The 26,018-nt window shown below is 40.6% G+C and overlaps 1 protein-coding gene across 7 annotated transcripts in view; it reads right to left on the reverse strand.

Annotated features, from left to right (window-relative positions):
- Positions 1 to 1,166: 1,166 nt before the first annotated feature.
- Positions 1,167 to 26,018, reverse strand: part of sh3gl2a (SH3 domain containing GRB2 like 2a, endophilin A1) — a 39,277-nt gene continuing 14,425 nt past the window's right edge. Inside the window, exons 2-13 of one of the 7 annotated variants that reach the window (XM_054778881.1) lie at positions 9,882 to 9,950; positions 9,676 to 9,748; positions 9,295 to 9,438; positions 9,005 to 9,138; positions 8,786 to 8,944; positions 7,801 to 7,904; positions 7,599 to 7,714; positions 6,341 to 6,355; positions 6,199 to 6,210; positions 6,015 to 6,026; positions 3,825 to 3,839; positions 1,167 to 3,741 (exon numbers count right to left, since the gene is read on the reverse strand). In XM_054778881.1, the coding sequence (XP_054634856.1) occupies positions 3,545 to 3,741; positions 3,825 to 3,839; positions 6,015 to 6,026; positions 6,199 to 6,210; positions 6,341 to 6,355; positions 7,599 to 7,714; positions 7,801 to 7,904; positions 8,786 to 8,944; positions 9,005 to 9,138; positions 9,295 to 9,438; positions 9,676 to 9,748; positions 9,882 to 9,950 (1,050 nt within the window). In that variant the 3' untranslated portion in view covers positions 1,167 to 3,544. Of the gene's footprint in view, positions 3,742 to 3,824; positions 3,840 to 6,014; positions 6,211 to 6,340; positions 6,356 to 7,598; positions 7,715 to 7,800; positions 7,905 to 8,785; positions 8,945 to 9,004; positions 9,139 to 9,294; positions 9,439 to 9,675; positions 9,749 to 9,881; positions 9,951 to 26,018 lie in introns of all 7 variants that reach the window. The other 6 variants (XM_054778884.1, XM_054778883.1, XM_054778880.1 and 3 more) reach the window with 6 other exon arrangements.

Genomic DNA, 26,018 nt, shown 5'->3' on the forward strand with positions numbered 1-26,018 from the left:
GATAAATACAAGAGTTCATTAAAAAAGCGTTTACATTTTTGGACGTAAAGTTGAATTACAAAAATATTGATTGTCACCCTAAATGCTGTGTGTGGCAGCAATTCAATAAAAGTAGGAAACCCCCCCAAAAGTGACATTTTGGGTCCTGTTGGGCACGAGGTACTGAAGTACAAGTTCACATTTTAAATTTTACACAGAATTGTCATGCAATACAAAATGTAGTACTTCGCATTTTCATTTATTTATTCTGTAATACATTTAATGAAAATGAACATTATTTGACTCAATAATACATCTAGTTAAATTTACTACCTTTGCGATGGAAATTGTTTTGATTAAAAACCATATTTCTAGATTTTGATGTTTTACTTACTTTCGTGAGCTAGAATTTTTAATATTACCAGCTCCACTCCTACAGCTTCTAATAACTACTACCACTATTAATACTAATAAAATACACCTTTACTACAACTAATAATAAAAATACTACCACCACAAGTACTATGATTATTAATCAAATACATTTCTTGTAAAGGTATAAATGAGTACTACTACTACAGTACAACTCCTTGTAGTAGTAGTATTAATAATATAACTACTACTAACAACAAATACAATTACTACTACTAATAAATACTACTTCTACTAATAATGTTAATACATTTCTACTGCTACAACTAATAAAATAATTGAATTTTTTAATATTACAAGCACTACTACTACTCCTAATAACAGTACTGTAATAATTACGACTACTACTAACACAATTAAAATACCACTATTACTAATAAAATTGTACTACTATGAATAATAAAATACTACAATTACTACTACTAAAATAATGCTATAGTTGAAAACAAATTACTTTCATTATAACTATTTTTATACATATTTTTGTTTTTAACACTCAGCAGAACTCCTAACATTAATAATAATAACAATAACAACTTTTCTTACAGTATATTACATTTTAACTTAAAAAACGTTATCATTATAGTATTATAATAATATTGTCATCATTTCTTCACTGATTGGCTGGGGGAAATCACATGGTTTGCCTGGCTAAACTTAAGTTACCAAATGTGGTTCCCCGTCCTGTAACCTGCGACATAATGTGCTATTCTGTGCCCCATCATGGTGCGTGTTTGTAAAGAGAGAGGTCAATATGACAATAAGCATTTGTCTGTATTTATTGGAATAAATGACATATCACGTTGTTGTCTTTACATCAAGCATACAATGAAATAAAACGGAGAGAGAAAAAGAAAACAATCATGTGCAGCACAGACAATCTCTCCTCCTCCTTCTTCTTCCCATATATTATCATAGTGTATTTATACTGTATATACACATCTGTATATAATCATGTCAATACTTTGTCACACTTACAAAAATAAGATACATTACTGTAGATGAGTGACTAAACACACATACACGCATAGGGTGAACAGAAACAAACACAGAAAAGCTGTACAGCAGTCCTCATTGAGGGCAAAGATACACACAGTTGTATTCTTTTAAAAAAGTGATAGAGAAAAAGAGGGAAAATAATTCCTTGTAAAAAAAAAAAAAATAATAACATGACGTTTATGATTAGCCAACAAAGTATACTGACAGTTGTGCTTCCCCTTTAAAAGAAAGGATGCGTTCAATTAACACACACACACGTCCATTTTGTACGTCAATGCTCTGAAAGACTGGCGGAGCAATCAGCAAATCCTTTGAGGGGCGTGGCTTAGATGTGACATAAGCGAGAAGCTAGCTAAACAATGGCAACCCCCCACCGCCCCCGGAAGAAGAGATTAGCTAGGATGTTGACATAGCGGACGTTTTATCGGAACAGGACAACAATGTGCTTGACTCTGCCTGTCAAGCTAGCGCTACGCTTCTGATTGGTCCCTTCCGTGTTTCATGTCTACTGTTTGAGCTCGTCTTTGTCTGCTGAAACAGTTAGAATACATTTATTACGTAAACTTAAAAACACCGTGTCTCGCCAAATGTTAGCTGTCTCAAGACCACGAGCCCATCGACACGAGAATAAGAATGCGACAGGTCAAGAGTTCGTTCAGAGGAGCGAGTCGCAGCGTGCGGATCGTAAATATGCGTAGCAGGCGACTATGTTGTTCAGTTCCTGTCTGCGGCGTTTTACAATCCCGACAAAAAATAATAAGAAAGTCTACATTACAGTTCAAGCCTAAAATTATTCATACCCTGGCCGAATTTTAAGCAACAGTCAATTCTGAGTGTAGTCGCCGGGTACTTCGTGTACAAAAGCAAGTAAGCACTCGGGTCTGTAGTTAGCGTTAAAACAGTTAAACAGTTCAATCTCCTGATGTATTTATTTACTCCATAAGATGGCATCTTACACAAATACTCATTTTACGCTAAACTTGGCCAGATGACTAATTCTGGGCTTAACTCTAACGTCTGTTTGACACATCAATACGCAGCGCCAGTGAAGATACGACACAGCCAGTTTTTAGGTTTTCCATACAAATTACGGCACTGCTAGTCGTTTAATCGTAACCATGACGACCAAATACTCACAATTCTCTAAACCAAACCACAACAGTCCTACAAGAAGGGAATATTTGACTTACTTGTTAGGTTTTTTACAGTAGCTACAATGATGAATGGACGTTGAATGGTTGCAATCTCAGTCGAGACCAAAAAAAAAAAAAAAAAAAAAGATGTCTCACTCTGGCCAGCGATTGTTAGCTGGTTTTCCGACCGGCTAAACTATGACAATAGCTATCGGACAAGTGAGGATGCAGCCAAAACAAACAAGTTGTGCTGCAGACAGAGGAATAAAAATGAAAAGCAAAGCTGTACATGTTAGATAATATCACAACACAGCCACCATTTTGCACACAACTTGTTGAGTTTTAAAAACGGGGGGAGGGGAAAGAAAGTCGTACGGCGCAAACACACCGTAGTTGTTGATGTTACGTATCATCACTTCACTAATCACTGTCTCAGACGCGGAATGTCACACACTCACAAATACATTTCAGACTCCCCCCCCCCCTTGCCTCGCCTGACAAATAAAAACACTAAAAAGAAGACCGTAAACCTCTCCTTGTCACTTTTTGTGTGCTCACTTTGGTTTCTGAACCCCTTTCTTACACAAAACCAGCGTCGTCCAAAGACGTGACGAATGATGTCATGACGTATCGTTAGAAGCTAAAAAAACAACTTGCTTTGATCATGCTTTGCTAACAAACATTACACACATTATGTTCTTTTTCTAGAATGAGAGAGATAAGTTCTAGCTACTGCGGTGACGTTCACAAAGTACAATGCGCAATGCTGAAATGTAACGAAAAAACGGAGTGAAAATGATGGAAGGAGGGGGGCGTGGCTACCACATCTACGCTGAAATTCCATCGTTTATTATTGAAATGATTCGACACTGGCTTACTATTGCATTCCGCAGTTCGGAGCCGAGTAGTCGTTAGGTTTAATTGGGAGGGTATAACGGGAGAACCAGGAGTTTGATTTGATTTGATTTTTTACGTCGTCAGTATCATCGCTAGGTGGCGCTCTAGTGCGGCAGCGGCACCAGGATGTCCACGTAGTTGATGGGGAAGAAGCCCGAATTGCCGTGCAGCATCCCCTCGTACCAGTTTTCATCAATCTTGTTGGTCAAGGTGATGATGTCGCCCTCCTTGAAGCCGAGCTCGCCCTCGTTCTCCGGGTCGAAGTCATAGAGCGCACGGCAGGATGGCTGGTCCATGGGGGCTGCCAGGAAATGAACATTTAAATTAGGAAGGGGGGGGGGGGTTGATGCTGCATCATCAGGGTCACATGACTAGAGGGCTCACCTGGTGATCTGGCTGCTAGTGACATGGGAGCCGCAGCAAGGATGTAGCGGCAAAGCCGAAAGAAAAAGACAGAAAACATCAGTCACAAGATAGTAGGAGTTACAGTCAGACACATGGTGGGTAATAAAAATTATAGTTTGACATTTTGGTCATAAAAACGGAGCCCCAGGGGTGCTAAGATAACCTGCACTCACTCGTATGTACAGTATACACTGTAGTGCCGACTCACAACAGAAGTCATCGCCTGAGGTTTGAAATTAGGGATAAGGTTTCAAATTAGTGTTGGTGGTTCCTGTAAGAGTTCGAAATGGTTTTCCAGTTGATCAAAATTTGAAGTCCTACCTAGAAAACAAATGCATACAAAAATACAGACCTGATCAAATTTTAAGCATAGTTGAAAAATTGCAAGAATTTCCATTTTGCACTTTTGGATCTTAAGGTGGAGCTTCAAAATGCAAAAAGAAGGAGAGGCAGTGAGACGATGAGAGTGTTTTGAGTAACCACTTTATTGCAAACAAGCATTAAAGTGAAAAAGGCTGTTCACCAAGTTTAAGACCACAGCCTTTAAAAGACAAAATCATGGCAAAAATGTGGATTCAATGTCATTTTCTGTCAGGTATTCACACTGTCAGGATCTCTTGATGGCAAAGGCAAAAAAGCTTTCTCTCTTGGAACACGGTAGGACTGTTGAGCTGCGTAAGCAAGGCCTCTCGCAGCGCCATTGCTGCTGAGGTTGGACGCAGTAAGACAGTCATCTGAAACTTCTTCAAAGATCCTGAGGGTTATGCAACAAAAAGTCAAGTGGTTGACCTGAATCCGATCTGATTGGCTGCCCCTCAAGACACGGGCCAACTCTCGGCCCAATTGAAGGTTGTTACTGGTCCCGAGTGCAGTCCAAATGCAGACGGCATCTGCGAGAAAAGACTTTTAAGAACGTCTTCAAAGGCCTCGCCTCCTTCAACGCCACAAAACTGCGCGTTTGGAATTTGCACGAGAGCACCAAACATGGCACGTTGAAAAACGGAAGAAAGTTTTATTCTCTGATGAGAGAAAATGTAACCTTTACGGCTCTTTTGGCTTCCAACGTTACTGGCATGACAAGGAGATCCCACCTGAGATGTTTTCCACACGGCACAGTAGAGGGGGGTCCATCATGGTATGGGCTGCTTTTTCCTCCAATGAAACAATGGCGCTTCAGGTTGTGCAGGGGCGTCAAACGGCACATAGCTATGTGGAGATGCTGCAGGGGGCATGCCTCATGACTGAAGGCCCTCGTCTGTGTGGTAACGCATTTTCAACAGTTCACAAGGCCTGCCTGACAAAGGACTTCTTCCAGAAGAATAACATCACTCTTTTGGACCATCCTGCGTGTTCTCCTGATCTAAATCCAATAGAGAACATTTGGGGATGGATGGCAAGGGAAGTTCACAAAAATGGCCATCAGTTCCAGACAGTTGATGCCCTCTGTGAAGCCATCTTCACCACTTGGAGCAATGTTCCCACTAGCCTCCTGGAAACACTCGCATCAAGCATGCCCAAACCACGGTCTTTTGAGGAGATCAACAAAAATGGCGCAGCTAACAGAACTCATTAGTGAGTCCTTTTTTTGAGCATTTTATTTCTATTTTAGGTGGGTTTCAGGTTTGTTTTTTTTTTAGCTATGGTCTTAAACGTTTGATCAACTGATGAACAGTCTATTTCACTTGAATGCTTCTTTGCAATAAATTGCTGACTCAAAATCTCCTTAAGATCCAACAGTAAAGCAAAATGTAAATTCTTGCAGTCTTTCAACGGGTCTTAAAATTTTGATTAGGAGTGATCAAATGAAAAAGAGATCCGTTTGAAATAAATGAAATATATATCCATATATATTTAAATATATGGTTGAAAATGTTACTGTGACTGAGGCTAATGACCTCTATGAAACAACCAGTTATTGTTGTCTTTGCTGTCCTGCTGACATCATCCGTTTATTTTGTTTCAAAGATCTCTTGGCCTCCTTGTGTGTTCACCAAAATGTCAAACTTTAACAACAAAAGAGAAATTAGGGAGAAATGAGGCGGTTAGACAAACCAACAAACAAACAAACAAACAGTGTAGACGAGCTGCACTGTGGACAAAAAGGAACCTTCACTGTGTTTAAATGAAGACACAAAAGAAGTAAAGAGTGAGGTCTTCTCAGTCGCTCACCTGGAGATCTTGCTGTGAAGGGGAAAGAAGAACAAGGGTGAGACAAAGCCTTGTTGATTTAACAGAAACATTTGTAGATGGACGAGGATGGGGAGGTAGTGGATGTCAAGAAAAGAGACACTTTTCAACCAAAAACAAACAAAAGGATGATGGTGATGGAGGAGATGCTGGTAGATTGTCTCACCTGGAGACCTCGCTGTAAACAGGAAGTGGCGTGAGCGAGGAGGAAAAGGAGGAGGAGAGGGAAGGAAAAGACAATGAGTCAGTTTACAAATGAGTTAAGGTAAAGAAGGATGAGGACCGTTAGCTGTGACCTTTAGGCTCACCTGGTGACCTCGCCCCTGGAAGAGTGAACACAAAGCATAAAAGGGAGAGAAAGAGGAAAACACTTTTTTATTTGCGCCGCTTTCACAATCAATTGGGAATTCTCTTGTTAAGAACTAAAAGGAGCTGGAAAAGAAAGACCGTTAGCAAACAGACAGAAGCTACGTCCAGGCAAACATAGCCAGCGTACTAAAAACAATCCCATTGGTGCAACGACAGATGGCGCTAAATCCCATTTTATTAACCGCCTTTCCACCAAGCGGATTCTCGAGAACAAACATGAGGAAAGCGTGTATGTAGTTTACATTTTTCAATCTGAGAGGAGACTGTGGGCACCAGTAGAGTAAGCTAACATTAACATGTGTGCTTTTTTGCCATTGGTAGCCTCAAGATGTTACAATGATCATTGTCGCTCACCCTGGCTGACCAGATACTAGAAATAGTACCTGCTTTTGCCAAGTAGAGCTGAGTCGGTACTGTCCAGTGCAAACGGAGCTTTAAGGCTCTCAGATTACTGATAATAGCCTTTTAAAAAAAAACAAAAAAAAACGAAATTCTCAGGTCTGTTTTTAGTTTGACAATTTGAAGTTTTAACAGTTGAGTGGCCTTAAATGTGATGGAAATTCCACATGCTAACACACACTAACTAGCATGTAGCATAGACATAGCTGTTAGCTAGCGTATAGCATTTATTCTACAGTAAGGAGACAAATTTTATCCAAATTGAGACCGAAGGCAGCAAGAAAACGGAGCAATGCGGTAAAACGTAGCCTGTGGGCAGCAACAGGGTAAGCTAACGTGAGCTTTTTTGGTAATTTCTAACCTCAAATGTTAGACGAGAAATAAATAGTACCTACTTTTGCCACATAGAGCTAAATTGGGACCATGTAGTTTAGGGCTATCAGAGTACTGATAAGAAACAGAAATGCTGTTTCCAGTTGAACAAAACAAGTTTTTCACAATAGCTGCATTTTTATATGCTGGAAATTCTCTAACTGTAACTGCATGCTAACTAGCATGTAGCAAGCGTGGCATTGGCATGTTGTTTAGCTTTAACTTGTATTTGAGAATTGACAGCAAATAAATAAAAACAAAGGCGGTTAAAGCAAAACAACAAAAAAAAGATAGGGTACTCATAAGGAAAGAGGTACCAAAACCTGCCCAGAAACTTGTCTTTTTATATCCCATCTTCAATTCCACATGCTTTTAAACTTTAGTTTCTGGACATGTTTCTTCTCATCGCTGTTCTTGTTGACCCACCTGGAGAGCGAGCGCTGTGAATGCCTCCATTGTGGTTCTCACTGATGGAGAAGTCCAGGTGCGTGCGAGGCTTGGGAATGTACTCTTTCCTGGGCTTGTTGGAACAATCCTTTATCCTGGGCAGTGAACAGCACCCATACAGCGGTCAACACCAACGAAACGTGAAAATAACGCATGTAGCAGGACGACAAGCGGGACTGACCGTTCGTCGATCTTGCTGCACAGCTGCGTGAGGATCTCGGCGGCCCGGGTGTGATACTCCACCTGAGCGTGGACCAGCGCCGCCAGCTGGCTCACCTGCTCGATCTGACATTACAGACGTATTTAGAGGATTTAAGACTGCGTACTGTGACTAAATGTAGGATGAACAACATTCTGAAAGCTGCATGTGTCTGTTAAGCCACAAACTACAGTGGACCCTGGGAAGTTCAAGGTCTCTAGAAGTTTACATATATACATATACCATAAATGTTCCAATTAACTGCACAGTCTCCTATAGCTGCCGGACGCATGATCTACAAAAGCAAATAACCGCCAGGGTCAAAACACATTGGTCTTAACAGCTGTGACTGTAGGCAACCCCCTCATGTCATTTTTATAACCTCCACAAGATGGCAGCAGTTGCACTTGAAGAAGTATAAGTGGTCAGCATCCAGCAACTTTAGCTGCTGTACATAACTTTTCAACAACTCTCATACACACCAGAGAATAAGAAGACATAGCAAAAGGGATCAGTGTTGCCAGCTTAGCAATTGTTCAGACCCCTCTAGATTCTGACAAAACTAGCGACTTTTTGTGGTCTAATTGGACACTTTTGGTGACTGACATGAACGCATGTAGAGCTCTTCTCAACGAGCAACAGGTGCTGCAATCCCTAGCAAAACTCAATGCACTCACAGGTGGCTCTGTCTTGCTTGTGACATATGAAAAACACAAAAAGAAGCGACGGAAGAAAGTTGGTTTGTATTGCTAAACATACTTTTCATTTTTTGTGTCTTAGATTATATTAGATGATGATGTCAACAAGCCCCCCGACTTTTAACTTCTGTGGGAAACACTGCTCAGGCGTGAAACTAAATTATTGCTATCATTATCGATAAACTCTAGCACTTTGGCGACAGAGGCAAGGAAACTCCCTGTGAGGAAGAAATCTTGGCCAGATGTTGGACACGGCCTAAGACACCTACATCGCTCTCCAGCAGGTTGAACATGCTGAGCTCGGCGATGTCCTTGGACTCGTCAAATTTCTCCAAGGCTTGCTTGATCTCGTCGTCCGTCACTTTGCCCTGACGCTTCTTCTTGTAGTCAAAGTCCAGACGCCTGCCCTCCATCTTCTTCAGGTGATGCTGCAAGACACAGTGAGCAGATAAGTCGCAGACCACCTTAACACTTACTTGTGAGCCCACCTGGATCTCCTTGAGGTCTTTTTCGTGGAGGTTCTGCAGCGGGTCGATGAAGTTCTGTTTCACCTCCATGTCCAGAGCGTCTTTAACCTCTGCCAGCTCACGCATGGATTCCCCGGCGTCGATGAGAGCCAGGCCTGAAAGCAATGAAATCATTCCTCTTAAACGCCCTCATAATGTCCGCCGACTGCTGCAAGCATCTTGTCTGGAGAAGAAGCGCTCCCATGCATCTTTCATAAGCTCCTTTCTGGGTCCTCGAGGGGCGCTACGATGACAGCGCTTTCTTGTCTCACCGAAATTAGACTCCTCGCCGAGTTCCCGGCCGAAGCGCTGCATGGACTCTCCCAGGATGGCCTCTGTCTGGGTGTAGCCCGGCCCCTTCTCCTGACCCCGGATGCGAGACATGGAGTTCATCATGCTCATCTTGGCTCTGGTGGCTGGAAAGAAGGAGAGTAGTGGGTAAATATGGTTTAATTCATAGCCTGCAGCCTGAATGCTGGACAACGTTTGTCCAAATACATAGTGTCATTGTGCTAGCGGGGCCAAAAATGTAAATGTCCTTTGATCTTTCACTAACATGGGGTCATAAATAAACACATCCTTTCATTTTTTTATACCATAGGGCCATAAATCAATCTCACCTGTTATATCTATTATCTTCATCAAAATCTTACCTGGATTAGGCTGCAGATACTCCGTAGTCTTGGTCATGATGTCCATCACTGCCCGTGTGGTGGTGTCCACCTTCTGCTCATGTGAGACATCACAGCCAAAGATCATACACTCATACAGCACTCACACAGCCATATTTGTATTGACTTATTACATGTTAAATGCGCGCATTATCACTGGTTTAAAAGAACATGGAGTTATGACTTGCCTTTTCCATTTCAGTGAAGTCCTCATCGAGCTTCGTCCCCTCGGCTCCTCCGACTTTTTCGCTCACTTTCTGCAGTAACAAAAAAGCACAAACATGTAAAAAGTTAAACAACTGCTAAACAGCATAAGTCGCATATGTTTACACTTTTGTAACAGTTAAGATTGTTACTTAACACATTTCCTGTACAGTTAAGCAAGCTTATATGATGGCCACTGCTTGACCCTGGAACACATGAATTCTATTTCTGGTCATTCCTATGGGAAAAATACTTTAGTGGAGCGACTACTGTATATGTACAAACTAACTAAATATATCTATACTAAATAAGTTTATTTATTTTTGAAATAAAAAATAATATAGAATATTAGTAAAAACAACTAAAAGCACCTTTCATATCACTAAATATGTAAACAAATAATATTTGTTTACATTTGATGTATTATGCACATTTTAATCCCTGACTGATAACAATAACAATAAAAGGCAACTACTGTATACATACAAACTGGCCAAAATATTAGGTACACATTCACCATGCATTCTAAAATGATCAAACAGATTGTTACAAAAAATAAAATGAAATTGGGTCAGCAAAGGTAAAACAAATGCAAGTAATACTGTATGTGTATGTGTACATATACATAATAAAAAATGATGCCTTTCAAATGACTAAATACTGACAACAATTATTGCTTACATTTTAATATGAACGCACATTTTAATCCCTCATGGATAACAATAACAATAAAATAGTAATAATGATATCATTATTTTACCTAGAAGTGCCTTTGAAATCACTAAACATGAAACAATAGTAAACAATAATAAGTGTTTATGTTTTCATGTACTGTATTATGTAATTTTAATTCCTAATTGATAACGCAAAACAAATAAATAATACATTTAATAATAACACGCTATTTTGAAGTGCCTGGCAAGGTTACAAACAACAGGTCAGTAGGCAAAACAAAACAAACAAACAAATAAACTTGCCTGTCTTACAAGATGATTTCACTACGGCTGTCAAAGTTAACGCGTTAATAACAGAAATTGTCTTTAAGGCTTTTTTTTTTGACGCGCGATTAATGTGTGCACGTCCCACACCACAGTTTGAGGAAATGCAGTTGATGTGGAGCCACAAGCGGGAGCAAATATTGAGGAAAAATTGACAAAGAAAAGGGTATTTTCAACCGTAAGCTTAGCTTCGAAGCCGTGGCAGTCAAGTGTCAAATGCCAGAGAGAAGAGAGAAGGTACTGCAGCACTGTGGGTATTTTTTTTATTGTCATTTAGTACCTTGGCATATGAGTGTCCCAACTAACGAGTGTTTTTTTTAGATGTGAACCATCTCTCGGCTGATTTTTTTTGCTTTGAACTGTGAGCTACAACTTGGGTTACGAGCTGCTACTTACTGGCAGGCATTGCCGAGGACAGCTATTCGGGGGCTTGTGTCAATGAGGCGGAAGTGAGCGAGTACACACACAGCGCTCAATGGGATGGCAGTAAAGGCTTGCGAGGGGATTTATTAGTGTTATTATTATGATTTCTTAGTGATGTAGAAGAGTTTGTGCTTGAACTGCCGTGTTTGTCAAAGATGAGTTGCATGTTGAAAGACCCGCGGTGTCATACTTAATTCAGATTCATTACGACTTAACTATGGACAACATGTGATTAATCGTGATTACATATTTTAATCAATTGACAACCCTAGATTTGATGTTTTAAGATTTTAAAATGTGAGCAAATCTAAATTTCCCGACACGTGAAAAGACACAAACATCTCCTCTGGCCGTCCGTCTAATGTTTGGCATGCAGGCAGGCGCCCGGAGGGGGCAGTCATCTGACACAATGAGGCCACACACGCCCTCGGAGGACAGAAGGAGACAGATGATGAAAAATATATAAATAAATAAACGCCTTTCAGGGAACATCACAATGAGCGCATCAAGGAACAACGTGTAATTAAAGTGCAACAACAGGAACAGCTCTCTGTATGATGCAAACTAAATAATAAGCATGACGTTAAATGGAAAAAAAGTAGCACGTTTTGTCTTTGCAAATGTAGAATTTTGGTACAAGTTGTAATGGACGTGTGCAGGTGTACCTAATGAAGTGTCCTATGGGTCAATGTTTTAAGAAGGGTGATCTGTGACAATGGGGGGAGTTATAACGCTAAGCCTGTGACAGCAGTTTATGCAGCGTAAGACTTCCTGAGGATTTGTGCTCTATGAGTCATCTGAGCAAAAGATCCCACTAGAGAAACGGCTCGTACGCACACACACACACACACACACACACACACACACACACACACTAACTAGAGCCTCCTGTCATCCACACATGTACACCACCGCAACTTGCAATCGTCTTTGCTCGCCGGTTGCCATGGAAACAGCTCTCTGCCATGTGCCAATACGCACACACGTTCATCATGACGCCCTGTTGTAGATATATGAAAGAAGACGAGTGGGAGATACCTGCTTTGTCCGTCTCCGTGTACGTGCATCAACACTGCATTAAAAAACGTAGTACGACATCAAACACGGGTATGAGTCATATAGTGAGTGTCTGACTACTCTGCTTAATGATAGTGGTGTTAATTATTGCTCGTCATTGTCGTCAACTACTCCAGTTATTAGGGTTTCAGTGCATGATTGAACATTTTGATTATTCAAGGCCTTACACAGCCATTCAGTATTTCAGTAAACAACCACCAAATGAAGCAAAGTACTGTATATCAACAGAACAGCTCAGATTGGTGTTCCTCATTTCTTCCGTAGCCATTTGTTGCTAGGCAGAATTCATGGGGCACAGTCATAACTGCCCTATAGGCCAGTGACGTAACTGGCACATGTAAGCTTTGCCCACTAGACTGTTTGAATGAACAAGGGGCCACAAAAAATAACACTATAACCGACTTTTATAACCACCAATTTTGCACTGCATTAAATATAAAACAAACTGAAAACATACTTTTTAATCCTAAATGTATTTAAAAATAATTTTTCACACACTAAAGAAATTAGGACAAAACAAAACTATGAGCATGCTTTATGCTGTGTATAATCATTTTGCTCTGTATTCATTATAAAATGCAAATGGGATTTAAAACATACTTTTTAATCCTAAAAATATTTGAAAATACTGAAATGCTTTTTCACACAGTCAGGAAATCACTACAAAACAACCCAATAATCATGTTTTATACAGGATTTGTTAATTTTGCACTGTATGAAATATAAATAAAAGAATGAAAAATATTTTTATACTGAGTACTTAAAAGAACTAAAATGCTTTTTCAGACTGACTAATACGCTAATTTTGCGCTATATTAAATCTAAACTACACAAAGTAACGAAAAAACCTTTTTGCGTAAGTGGCGTTGCGTGACTAAGGAAGTTAGTGCTTCCTTGTATCTCATGCTGCATTCCATAAAACTGGAAAATGGGACCTCTGACTTGGGAAAAGCGATCAAAGTGACTAAAATGTAGTAGATATTTAGTGGTTAAATTAGATATTGTCATGTATGACAACCAGTACTGCATGTAAAATAGTGTTGAGATAAATCGCTGTATCTTCAATGTTTGACATTATTTTATAAAGAATATTTTAAAGAAAAAATGATCAACAAAACAAAAAAAACTTTTTTTAAATTTATTTTTGACTGGAATGCTTCAAGATGCACCTTGTAAGTGGGAAATTAGAAACTTCCAAGCAGTGGTGAATGCATCACCGCCACAGACTGTTATAGAAATATGCTGCCCCCTGCATGCAGGCAACCATATGACCATTCTTTTGGCTCATGTCTTAAAGAGCATGGAGTGTGAGCCACTTACTACAGACTATTGCAGGGTGTCGTTGGACTTACACGGCCGCTCGCTGTGCAGAAAGGAAGTGACAGCAGTGATGGAGGAGCAATGGATGCCAGAGCCATCAGATAAACATGCTGAGAGTCAGTCAAGGTCAAGGTTGTGTCTCACTTGTCACATGTCATCTGTCCTAATGACTGAGGCTTAGTTTTAAGTGACTTACTGTGGACACGTCTCAGACTCGCAAGGAGAACGGACATTTTTCGGGACAAACGCGCATTTAAAGGCTGACGAAACACTAAGCAAGTTCGCCAGGCCTCAGCATCAAACGCCACGTTACGATACTCTTTGCCTGTTGTACATTTTAGACTTGTGTGGCACAAATTGTGGGTTAACTTCTTTTTACGCTTGTGTTAAATGTTAAATATAAATTATGTAAAATGACGCACATCACTTTTACACTACGCTTTTGCCGTTAATGTTAACCATTTTCATGTGATTACATTCATGTAAGATGGGTAAACTGGTTTTTACTTTTACATGACCGTTAAGAATGTTAATAATAGTCACAGTGTGACCGTGGGACAGACTTCTATTTCCGTTATTTCCTAAGGGAAAAGTGAGAGTTTTAGACTTAAAATTGTCTTTGTTTACAAAACAAAATGTACATTAGGTTGGGAAATTACATGAGGCAAGTGGGCAACTTATTTTTACACTTGTGTGACAATAAAAAATGTTACATAATGACACATCCTCGCCATCTGTCATATAGGACTCCTAGGAATGTTAAAACATTGCCTGTGCTGTGCCGGTGCCATAAAGGTGGTACCATGGCAACAGTTTGACCCTGAAAAATGACTGTTTTAGACTTAAATTGTCTTTGATGTTTATGAATTACAGCGGGAAGTTAAGTGACGTTAGTGACTAGCTTCTTTTTACACTTGCATTGCAATAAAAAATGTTTAAAAAATGACGCACCTTTGCCAAATGTTTCTTGCTGTTATGTTACTTATGATTTGTAGGAATGCTGAAACATTTCCTGTGCAGGCCATAAAGCATTTATGATGGTTCCGATTATTTGTGCTGCCATTGCTTCCTTGGAGGTCACAGATGACCTCAGGCCTAGTTTATCCAGAAGCAAGAAAACCAGCTCACTAATCCCACTGTGCCTTTTCTTCTCACCCACCAGTCAATCTCTCACCATGCCACCCCTCCATTCCCTAAAGGGAAGGTCAGCACAAGGTTGCATGAATAGAGCTGCAGTGATTCCAGGAAGAGCACATGATTAAGCTAAAGCATAGTTGAGTGTGACGTCACAGCTGCTGCTGATGAATGAAGGCACACTTTATAGTCGGCTCTGTGGTGCTGATGTAAGAGCGTCTGAGTCACGACGTCGCTGTTAGGGAAACTAAGTGGGGGGTGGGGATTTTTTTTTTACTACTTTTTACTAGATATGATATTGACTTCCTTTAATGGCATTACCAGTGACTAATGATACTCAAGATTTCTGATACTGTATATTACTGCAATTTCCGGACTATGGAATGCACCGCAACCACTAAAGAGAAAAACAGATTCATCCATAGATAAGCCGCATGTTTGCGCATCTTGATGTGGGATATTTAATTTACAGAAAGATGTTACTCACAAAGATTAAACATAAACAGTAGCCCACCACAGTCGCACTGTCATTGCAGTCTTGATCCTGATCCTTCTTTTCAAAAGACCAGACGTCTTGTTGAATGAGCTGGCGATGAAACATGGAACCTGGCCCAGCAAGGTGCACTGTGGGCGGACACACTCTCCGAGCGCCCCGGTGGTTGGTAGAACCAGAATATAGAGCGGGTGGAGCCACCTGGCGTGGCACAGCAAGGTGCACTGCGCTCGGACACATTCTGAGCACCCCAGTGTGCCGCCATGTTCTCATTCCGGAGTACCGGAAGCAAGTCACTCTTCTTCAGACATTTGCTCAACATTACTGAGGATATAACTACATCTACTGGTCACATTTACAGTTTACTTCATAGACCTCATGACACCTCTCTACGTGTTCTCCATGATGAGCGTGCTGCTCGGAAGCACACGAGATGCCGCGAGACCAGAACGCAAACACATTTTAGCCGCATCACTGCACAAGCTGCAGGGTTCAAAGCACGAGAAAAAAGTAGTGGTTTACACAACGGAAATGATGGTATGACAATAATTTAATATCATACTGGAATAAAGCATATAATATGATAATAATATGCATAGATACTAGATTGTCATATAAATTCACTTAACTGGGCATTATTAGTTAGCTGTAAACCGTTATCATTGCAATATTGCAAAAATATGTAATAATATGTATTTATTATAATATTATAGACGTGTTGTATTGTCATGTAAATTAATTTAACTAGGCCTTCAACCAAAAATATTTATCATTATATTATGTTAAATATGTATACAGTGGAACCTTGGGTAGCTCTAACCAAAACAGAGTCTGACCAAATCAATTTTTCCCATTAAAAATAATGTAAATCCAATTAATCCGTTCCAGAAAGCCAAAACTGTTAACACAAACCATGTTTTCATAGTTTTGCAATTATAGTTTTACATGCGGAATATATTAATATTATGGCTGTTAGGGGATGGGGGGGCTGCAGTGGTCTGGGATGAGCTGTCGGTGCCCTCCGAAGTGTCGGGGCAGCCCGGCACCCCCAGGGGGAACTAGTACAGACCCCAAGCGACAAACTTTAACACACTTACACTAGCATGCATGCATGGTCTGTTTTCAGCATCTTTTAATTTCCATCCATCCATCAATCTACCATCTTATCCGAGATTGGGTCGCGAGGGCAACAGCCTAAGCAGGGAGGCCCAAATTTTCCTCTCCTCGGCCACTTCGTCCAGCTCCTCCTGGCGGATCCCGAGGCGTTCCCATGCCAGTTGGGAAACATAGTCTCTCCTACGTGTCCTATAAAATTATTGTTATCACCATTGTTTTTGTTTTTGCTATTAGAATGTTCCCTCGTTTATCACAGGGATAGGTTCCCAAAATAGCCCGCAATAAGTGAAATCCGCGAAGTAACCAACTTTATTTGTTTGCAGTTGTTTATTGGCGGTTAGCAAGCAGCTCATAAAGTTAGCTAGTTTTCTAGTGACTATTGACCACAACAGGAAACAGCACGGAGATTGACTGACAATGGTCTACGGCCAATCAGGTCGCAGAACACAATGGGTGGGTTCTCCCTTAGCCAATAAGGACTGTTGTGACTCTGAGTATACAACACCCTCTACTGGTAGCAGTAGTACTACAATAACAGACACAACAGAGCACCGATAGATCGCTCTAATACACCACAAGGACGCAGAACGCAATGCGCGTTCATACGCTATTAAAAAAAATATATATGCAAAACCGCAATTTTAAAAAATCTGCTAAACATCGAATCCGCTAAAGGGAAACGGCAATGTCGTGTATATTATTATTACCGTAATAGCAGTAGCTGTAGGAGTAATAACAACTGTACCGAAAGATGCTTTTACTATATTTAGAGAGAAAACCTGCAGTGTCTCGGCCCTCCGTGGCACGAGTTGGACACGTGCCCGAACCGTTCCCCAATATGCCCTACTCAGACTCCAGTCACAATCAACGATATGACCTAACAATATCTTTTCCCTCCAACCGTGTTGTGTTTGGTGGTTTTAACAAATCTGCAATGCAATTGGAACAGGACTAACCTGTTGTAAAGCAACTGTTCTGGCAAATCAATCATCCAGTTGACTCATACTGCATGAATAAGCTGCTGAACAGGACAGGTTATGAAAAATAAATTAATACAAAAAAAGAACACAGATGGACTCACGCAGTGTATTAATAACACAACAAGATGTGCGCCATATTGTACGCTAACCGGAAACTGTACGTCAACCGAGGTTCAACTGTATAATGTCACTTTATACCAGTATAATAATTTAATATCATACAGTAATAAAATGTGTAATATATATATAATATTATACACGTTATATCGTAATATACATTCATTTAACATTGAAAGTGATCTCAAAAATATGTATCATTACATTATATTAACTGTATTGTATATTAAATGGATCAGGATATAATATTATACAGTAATAAAATATGTAATTATATACATTTTTAGATATCCTATTTATAATAATAATATACATGCGTTGTATTGTAATATAATTGATTTTAACCAGGCATTTATATTGATTTTGAAAAAAAAAATTATTGAATATTATTATGATTATACCAGTATATTTATCACCCTATAATAATAATGTCATAAAATACATATCATTAAGTATAATATTTATTGTAATATTATATTGTAATAATTGTAAAAGTAATTGTAATCTAAATGAATCCAAGTAGATACTAGTAGTGGTTTGTTTAACAGATTTAACACATTTAAATCTGATTACAAACATGCATTTGTAGAAATAGAGGCCTCTCCTCTAGTAAATGCCTTACTGCTAATAAACAGACAGTTGAGGCGATACTGTAAAGTGCAATGGTGGACAATCTCTCAGCATTTCTAAGTACAGTTGTTGAGTCATTAAAAGGGTGAAGTTCACTTTGCTTAGATAACCTGTGAGTGAGGAAAAACACGCCAGGCGCTGCCTGCCTCCTCATGCACCTGGCACCCACGCACACCCAATCAGACCAGATTAATTCATTAAATACTCTAAATGTAGAAAGGAAACGCCCGGGGCAAGCAGGCAACCTCGCTGCCTCTCGACACCCAAAATCACCTGCACCATCATCGTCACACAGGCTAACTGGACTTTATTTACTGCCGCCCTAAGACACCTTAAGTGCCCCGGGTCGCTTCTGCACCAGAAGACTGCCGGCTATGACAATTAGCCTGATGATGCCCATCCAATCCCAACTGTCTTTGATGTTTTCCATTTGGAAGACTTTTCAAATGGCTTCAATATTTACAAAAGCATGTACATTAGGTTCCTGTAACACATGCTAGCTGCAGAAGGTGGCGAGTGAAATGAACTTGGACCAGATGCCACAGGAACCTCCCTATGCCCGAGCACGACAAAGGTCCTTAACAACAAGATCCCAAGACCTCCAAAAGATGACAAGATCTAAAAGAAAAAAAGAGGATTTCTAGGATGAACTTTTGTCCTCTGATGTCATGGCTCCTCCTGTCCCCAAAACGTACTGCCTCAAAAAGAACCCTCTAGAACTGTTCTTTTCGCATTAGCGTCCATCACATGGCGCCCAATGTGAGGCTGCACGCTGCCTCCACCGCCCAACACCACCCTCCCCTTCCTGCTCAGCGGTCTAATCCTGGGCGGGCACACGGGGGCCTCCTGCTTTAAATACCGCCAGCGTGGAAGAGAGGGAGATTAAAAATGACAAGGGTGATTAGCCAGGCTATTCCTAGGAAACAGGTTTCTGCTCCTGCTGGACAATAACAACAGCAAGTCCTCCTGGACAATCAAAAAACTAGGGATGCTGCGATTGATGGACCACCGATCAGAACTGGCTGACTTCCGTGAAAAATTATGTGATCGGAATATGCCGAAAAAATGCCTTTCAACGCCGATCACCTGCGGCTAGTGCTATTGCAGACCGCAGCGATCCCTGCCTTCAGTGTAGTGTCCTGCCCTAACTAACATCTTGGGCAGCGTCACCCTCCCACTTTCCTTCACAGTGTGCAGGCATGCCAAAACAAAAACAATCATGTCTGCCGTGAGGAACATAACTGCCAACACATGCCACAAAAACTATCTTGCAAGGGTAGCACGTTAAAAAGCTTGCCTTTAATACGGTATTTAAGACTTGACGCAGTATGGTGAGTTTTCGAGGCTCACGGTGTGATCATCAGTGAAACGGCAGCTAAAGCAGCCTTGTGGTTAACACTCGCCCGTATGTGCGTGACAATCAGAAGGCTAAGCTGATAACCTGAAAAATAATTGAATTAATCGGATGAGATGACCATCCTTTCTCAGCGGTGGAAGACACCGGGGTTTGCCGAGTGCTCTCTCACCTGGAAGTAAGGCTAGAGCTCCACCAAAGCAGTCTGACATCCAAAGTCTTCATAAGGTGTCTCATCCTATATCAGTTTCACGCATGACATACTATATGTTCTCTTCCAAAAGTAAGATACATATATTTAAATATGTTTAAAATTTGTCATTAATTGATGGGGGTTGGTTGCTTCAGTTTTTTTGGATGATGCTAATCTCTCTCAAAAACTTGGCATTAAATTGTACACTTAACTGTATTCTTTCCAACCAGTAAAAGTAGCAGTTAGTTCAGGTACGACGCCTGAAAATAGGAAATTCTCAAAAAATGGCACCGCCTCGGGCTGACTTGGTGCTCTATGCCTCACGGCAGTGATGCACATCCTTTGCACATTTGCAGAGAATGCACCCCCTTGCGCAAAATGCGGCCCCCATGGATCGTGGGGCCCTACACACCGACTTGTGGGGGGTTGCATCTAGGACAAATCTACAAGGTATCGCCAGGATACACGTCCTCACAAAATGTGTTAAATGTTAAAGCCATTAAAAGGCAATTTACTTTCGGATTTAATAATACTAAAAAATAATAGTAAACTAAGTCAAAGTAAAAATAGCACCTGCAAACCAAAATGGCGAGACCACCTGTGCATCTTACAATATTGTATTGTATTGTACTTTATTTATCCCACAGCAGGGAAATTCACTTGTTACAGTAGCAGGCAAGATACACAAGTAAAGAGTACAGTGTAAAGAATGCATATTGACTACAGTATGGTGGTTCAGGTGGTGCAGGTGTTGTAGAGCCTGACAGCGGTCGGTATGAGGACCTGCGGAACCTCTCCTTCTTACACCGTGGGTGTAACAGTCTGCTGCTGAAGGAGCTGCTAAGGGAAACAACAGTGTCATGTAGCGGGTGAGAGGTGTTGTCCATGATGGATGTCAGCTTAGCCAACATCCTTCTCTCCCCCACTTCCTCCACGGAGTCCAGAGGACCGTCCAGGACAGAGCTCGCTCTCCTGATCAGCCTATTGATCCTGCTCCCGTCCCTTTCCGTGCTGCCCCCTCTCCAGCAGCCCACAGCATAGAAGATGGCTGAGGTCACCACAGAGTCATAAAAGGTCCGTAAAAGAGTCCTGCACACACCAAAGGACCTCAGTCTCCTCAGCAGGTGGAGGCGACTCTGGCCCTTCTTGTAGAGGGCGTGGGTGTTGACGGACCAGTCCAGTTTGTTGTTAAGAATTTGTAGCTGTCTACCAACTCGATATTGCTTCTTTGATGATTTTCATGTGTTGATGATAAACATTATAATAATACTTTAAATTCCTTGTTATTTATCATAGCTCTTTTATCCCTAATTTAATAATATATTTTGGATGAATAATGTTTTTCATTAAAACAAATCATTTTTTAAAATATATATTTTTCTGTTTATGTTGTGTCAAAAATAAAAGGACTATTTTTGGTTGTTATTTTAGAAAAATTGGTTCTAACAAAACAAGTGTCAATTTCATTTGCATCATGTCTAAACTTTGTAAAGCACTTGGGGACAAAATGTGTGTATCTCCAATTTTGATGATTTGGTTTTAATCTCATACATTCCATGTCATACAACAGCTGGCCTTACTGAGCATTTATACTCCATATCATAACATCATAACCAATTGGATGCCTGGTGGGATGCAGTGTAGTTGTCTACAATCATGCATTTGTAAACGTTGTCGTCCAGAGAGCTGCAGAATGCAAAGGTGTGATGCCAAATACCAAAATACCACACAGTCTCTTTGTAAAGTCATGTGAGAGCAAGCTCAATATTCCTCTTTTCACCATTATCATCATTGTCTATCCCACTCACTCACACACACACACACACACGACATGCCAGCTGGTTTCCTCCCCCGCGGTCCGAGTGCCACAGGGACGCTCATCTCCCCGTGCAGCGACACTCTCACGACGCCGACTCTTACATAAGAGTAAAGGGCTTTCAAGTCACATGACCGACATGCAGCCGCCTCATACGCTGTCAGCACTGGAGTCAGTCAGTGAAAGCAACCTGGACGAGTCCTGCACGAGAATACATGCAAATCAGCTGCTGGCGCAAATAACTTCCCCAAGCGAGTCAGAGCTTTTCTTCCTGTCACTCAAACATACAGTCCACATCAGTGACCTATAGAGTGATACATTCTTTTTTTATCTTTCTTTAAAAACGTGTCCTATTCAGGGTCGTCTTACATTCGGGCCAATACAATATTTTCTGGTGTTATGTCAACTAAGGCTACATAAACGCTTCATACTCATATTTTCTACATTTTAAATCAAGACCAAAAATGCAGCAAATCGCATGAAATGGAAGCCAAAAACAAAGCAAACAAAGCCCACTATGGCCACCTGAGCACGTTCTAACACCGGAGCAGACCGAAGCCACAAAGATGCTGTTCACCGATTCATGATCACGGCTGCTGATGAAGACAAATTGTCTTTAACGTGCGAGAGAAGCCGCAGTATAATAATGGACCCCGGAGGACATGAAGCGGCAACACTCCAAATCAATACAGCACACGAAAAAACAAAAGATTCCTCAGTGCAGACTTTCAATCACGCCGCAACCATCCATTGCCAGAAAAACAACAGCAATGCATCCTGGGGCCTGTGTGACCTAATAAAGGAGAGAAACGCCTCTCATACATTTGATATTATTGACTTTCTTATTCAGATGCAGTCTGATGGAAAAAACAGCGGAAGTTATCAAAGCATGTTAGACGGCGAGAATTGTGTTTAACGACAGCAGCATGACCATCAGCCTCATTTAGCCTGATGGAGCGCGTGTGCAATTATACTTATAATTTATAATTGGGCTCAAATTGGATTTAGTGCCATTAATTCAGCACAGATTGTGTGTACAGAATCAGCAATTTCAAGTGACGGTGCAAAGAAAACATGGACAGAGTGATGCCTCCTGTTTGTTATGCACAACATGTGTGTTCCCCCAGATTACGATTCTCAGTCAATATGATGCAAAGTCACCACGCTTGGATTAATGCCAGCATAATCCCGGACAAACTACTTGGGCGGGGCGAGCAATGGGGGCAAATCCCATCACGCTTTTTTTTGTTTTTCAACCTCTAAAAAGTGCCAAAACGTGAGGTAGAAGATGTTTGGTTCTGTATGACAAAAACAAGGTTTTTTTTTTAGCTCAAAACCCCCAATCCATGGCTGTGTCTGAAATGAAATATTTTTGTCCGTACACTTCAACATGCATACTACGGCATGTAACACAACATACTTTGTTCTGGAGGGTGTGAATTTTAACAATGTGGCACTGATCGATATTATTATTACACCTTTAGATTCAATCTTTTAGCTCAGTGCATTTTCAGTCTAATAACTTCTAAGGGAAGGCCTTTTTGCCACACACACTCACATAGCACAAGCAGAGTTGCACAGCCCTTACAGATAACTCATGGGAAAGTACTGAGAGGAGAAGATAGGAGTAAACATACACACTATCAGCATAGTTCGAATCAGTTTGAGCCAGTCACTCACACACAAACTTAACTTTCACTGTACAGGCACGCGAGCGTAAGTTTCACTTTGTAGACGCACGCGGCAAATGCTATATAGACTCTGTGTACTTTCATTGTGGGCTCATTGATAATAATTTGAGTCCAAGTCCGTAACCAAATATATTGCTTTTATTTTGTAATACAATTTGAAAACCTTTAAAATTGGGTGATCATTGACTACTTTTCCAAAGAACCAGGAACAAAAGCTGAAGAAATAGCCACTATCTGCCTTTTCTTCTTCTCTCCTTTTTAATTGTGACTTGCAACCACCGACCAAAGTGGTGATAATTGAGAGTGGTTAGGCTTTGTTGCTGCACAGCCACCATGTGGACCGTGTTCAGTGCAACATCCGGGTGCTGACGCTGCACTCAATTTTGCCGTACTTCTCGTACGTATGCACTCAAAATACTAACTCCCTATCAAACACCAAAGCATGAGGGAGAGCTGTTTTGTTTTGTTTGTTGGTTCATTAATTAGCAGTTAATTACGTGAAATACAGTACTGGTCAAAAGGTAAACCATTAAACATTTGTACAAATAGGGATAGAAAAAATAGATAGCATTTATTTCCAGAATGGAACAGATCTACCTCTGCCCCAGAATAAAAAATGGTCTGGTTCAGTTGTTGTTCATCATTTTTTCCCCCCCACTTTTATAAGAATGACTAAGTTCCTCTCTTTGCTGTCTGAGTCACAATAGAAATGCTCCCCCTGCCCTTGAATAAAAAATGGTACAGTCTGGGTGTCTGGTCCACGAACCATGAGCCAGCTAACGATCACACAAATGTTTGCTTTTTAAAATATGGAATTATTTTCTCTTTTTGTTTTTGGACTCACAATAGCAGGGTTCCGCCGCCCCACAATGAAAGAAATTGTACAGTCCAGTTGTCTTATATCATTTTCTGTGAACCAGGATGTACTCAAATACAGCACGCCACTTTTTTTTTTTTTTTACTTTCGTAAATAAGGAATTATTGTTTCTTTTTGTTTTTGGAATCACATTAAAAAGGTTGCTGCCTGCCCCAGAAATAAAAATGGAACAGTCCGGTTGTCTTATGTTGGTTGTAGTTTCCCCCCCCTACTTTAGTTAAGACTTACACCGTAGTGGAGGTCTATTAAGTACTAATTGTAGTTCAGTTTTCCCCATATATTCATTTATTTGTGGCGGCTCGCCATGGATAAATTTGGACCGCCACAACTGGATTTGGTTCTACCTGTTCACCCGTGCTCATAAACACATTATAATTGGACTGTGAATATTGTATAATGGGTGTGTGAATGTAGCGTGTCATTCCAACTTTGTAGATGTCATCGTAAGTCTGCTTCTTAACACACCTCATACGCACCTGGTCTGTCAGAGAATAAGAAGATGCAGTAGGAGGGAGCAGTGTTGCAGTATTCAGACCCCCCTAGATTCTGTTTCTTAAAAAAGCGACTAGTGCAAGCAACCCACTGCCACAAATAGATTACAGTCCTGTGACCAACACGGCACTTTCTATAATGACATTTGTATTATTTTTATATTTCTTGCTACGTTTCTCTTGTATCGTTACTATAGGAGTTGCTTAGCCAGGAAGGACGCTACTCTTGCTAAACGACATCATTATCTTTTTATTTTCTCAAAGCAATGTACTTTCTCTTCTTGTTATTTTTACCTACGACACCACCGTGCCTCGCTGCTCCTGAAACAAACAAAAAAATGGTACGTCCCCGTCCTCTTGTGTTTTGTAGGAAATCTGCTTTCTATGAAGTACCCGTCAGTTTAAATTCTGATATTTTTAGTCGGAGAGACCATCTGCTGCTGGACGCCACAAAGAAGAAAAACAGGACAAACTGCTTCAGTTTGAGGATGAGAAGCTACAGCTGCCTCCCAAAAGTCCACCACTTACTTCCTTCCTCACACTTCCAGTCCTATTCATTCTCCGCCTTTCCTGCCCAATTTGGATGACACGAACCACTGACAAACTTGTCATATTGTCTGTGTGTGTGCGCCTGTTTACAATCTTGCATAACACCTTCATTTCTGTCCGCTAATCTGCCTTCCTTTTAGTTCATGACCTGCCATCAACTGTTGACCTCTGACTCTAAGGGAATTGCCCCTCAGGCGAGGTCTGTGAGGCCGTAAAGACGTCATCCGTGTCTACAAATTATACTGCCGTGCCCTTCAGCCAATCAACAAGCCTGAAGAAAGTGACAAGTGGCCTCCATTCATTTGGTTAATAATGACCTTCCTGTCCCTGACTGGAAATTAAGCGACGTAGCTTTAAGACAGGGGTGTCCAACCCTTTTCCAGCGAGGGACACCCACTGAATAATGAAAGGATATATTTCAAGAAAAACTGCATCTCAGCTTTGTGATATAGGTGAAAAAGCCTATAACTAGTATGCTCTGGTCTTGGCTCTTTTTTTCCCCACCGTTTTTGCTGTTGTTGTTTTTTTTTTTTTAAATGTTCAGAATATTTCAACTTTCCTCTTAAATAATCTTAAGAAATTTTCTTCTTGTAAGATTATGACTTTATTCCCATAATATTGGGACTTTATTCCCACATTTTGACTTTACCCCAACCTAATATTCCAAAAATGACCAAATTTATTTTGTTATGTTTGTTTCTCGTAGTACAACTTTTAAAACATTTTTATAGAATATTACTATACTATATAGAATATTACTTTTTTCTCGTAATATTTTGACTTTATTCCCGTAAAATTACAGCTGTTTTTCCATTTCTGCCATTTTTTTCTCACAATCGTGATTTTATTCCAATATTTTGAC

The sequence above is a fragment of the Dunckerocampus dactyliophorus genome, chromosome 6 (genome assembly GCF_027744805.1).
Source record: "Dunckerocampus dactyliophorus isolate RoL2022-P2 chromosome 6, RoL_Ddac_1.1, whole genome shotgun sequence".
Lineage (NCBI taxonomy): Eukaryota > Metazoa > Chordata > Actinopteri > Syngnathiformes > Syngnathidae > Dunckerocampus > Dunckerocampus dactyliophorus.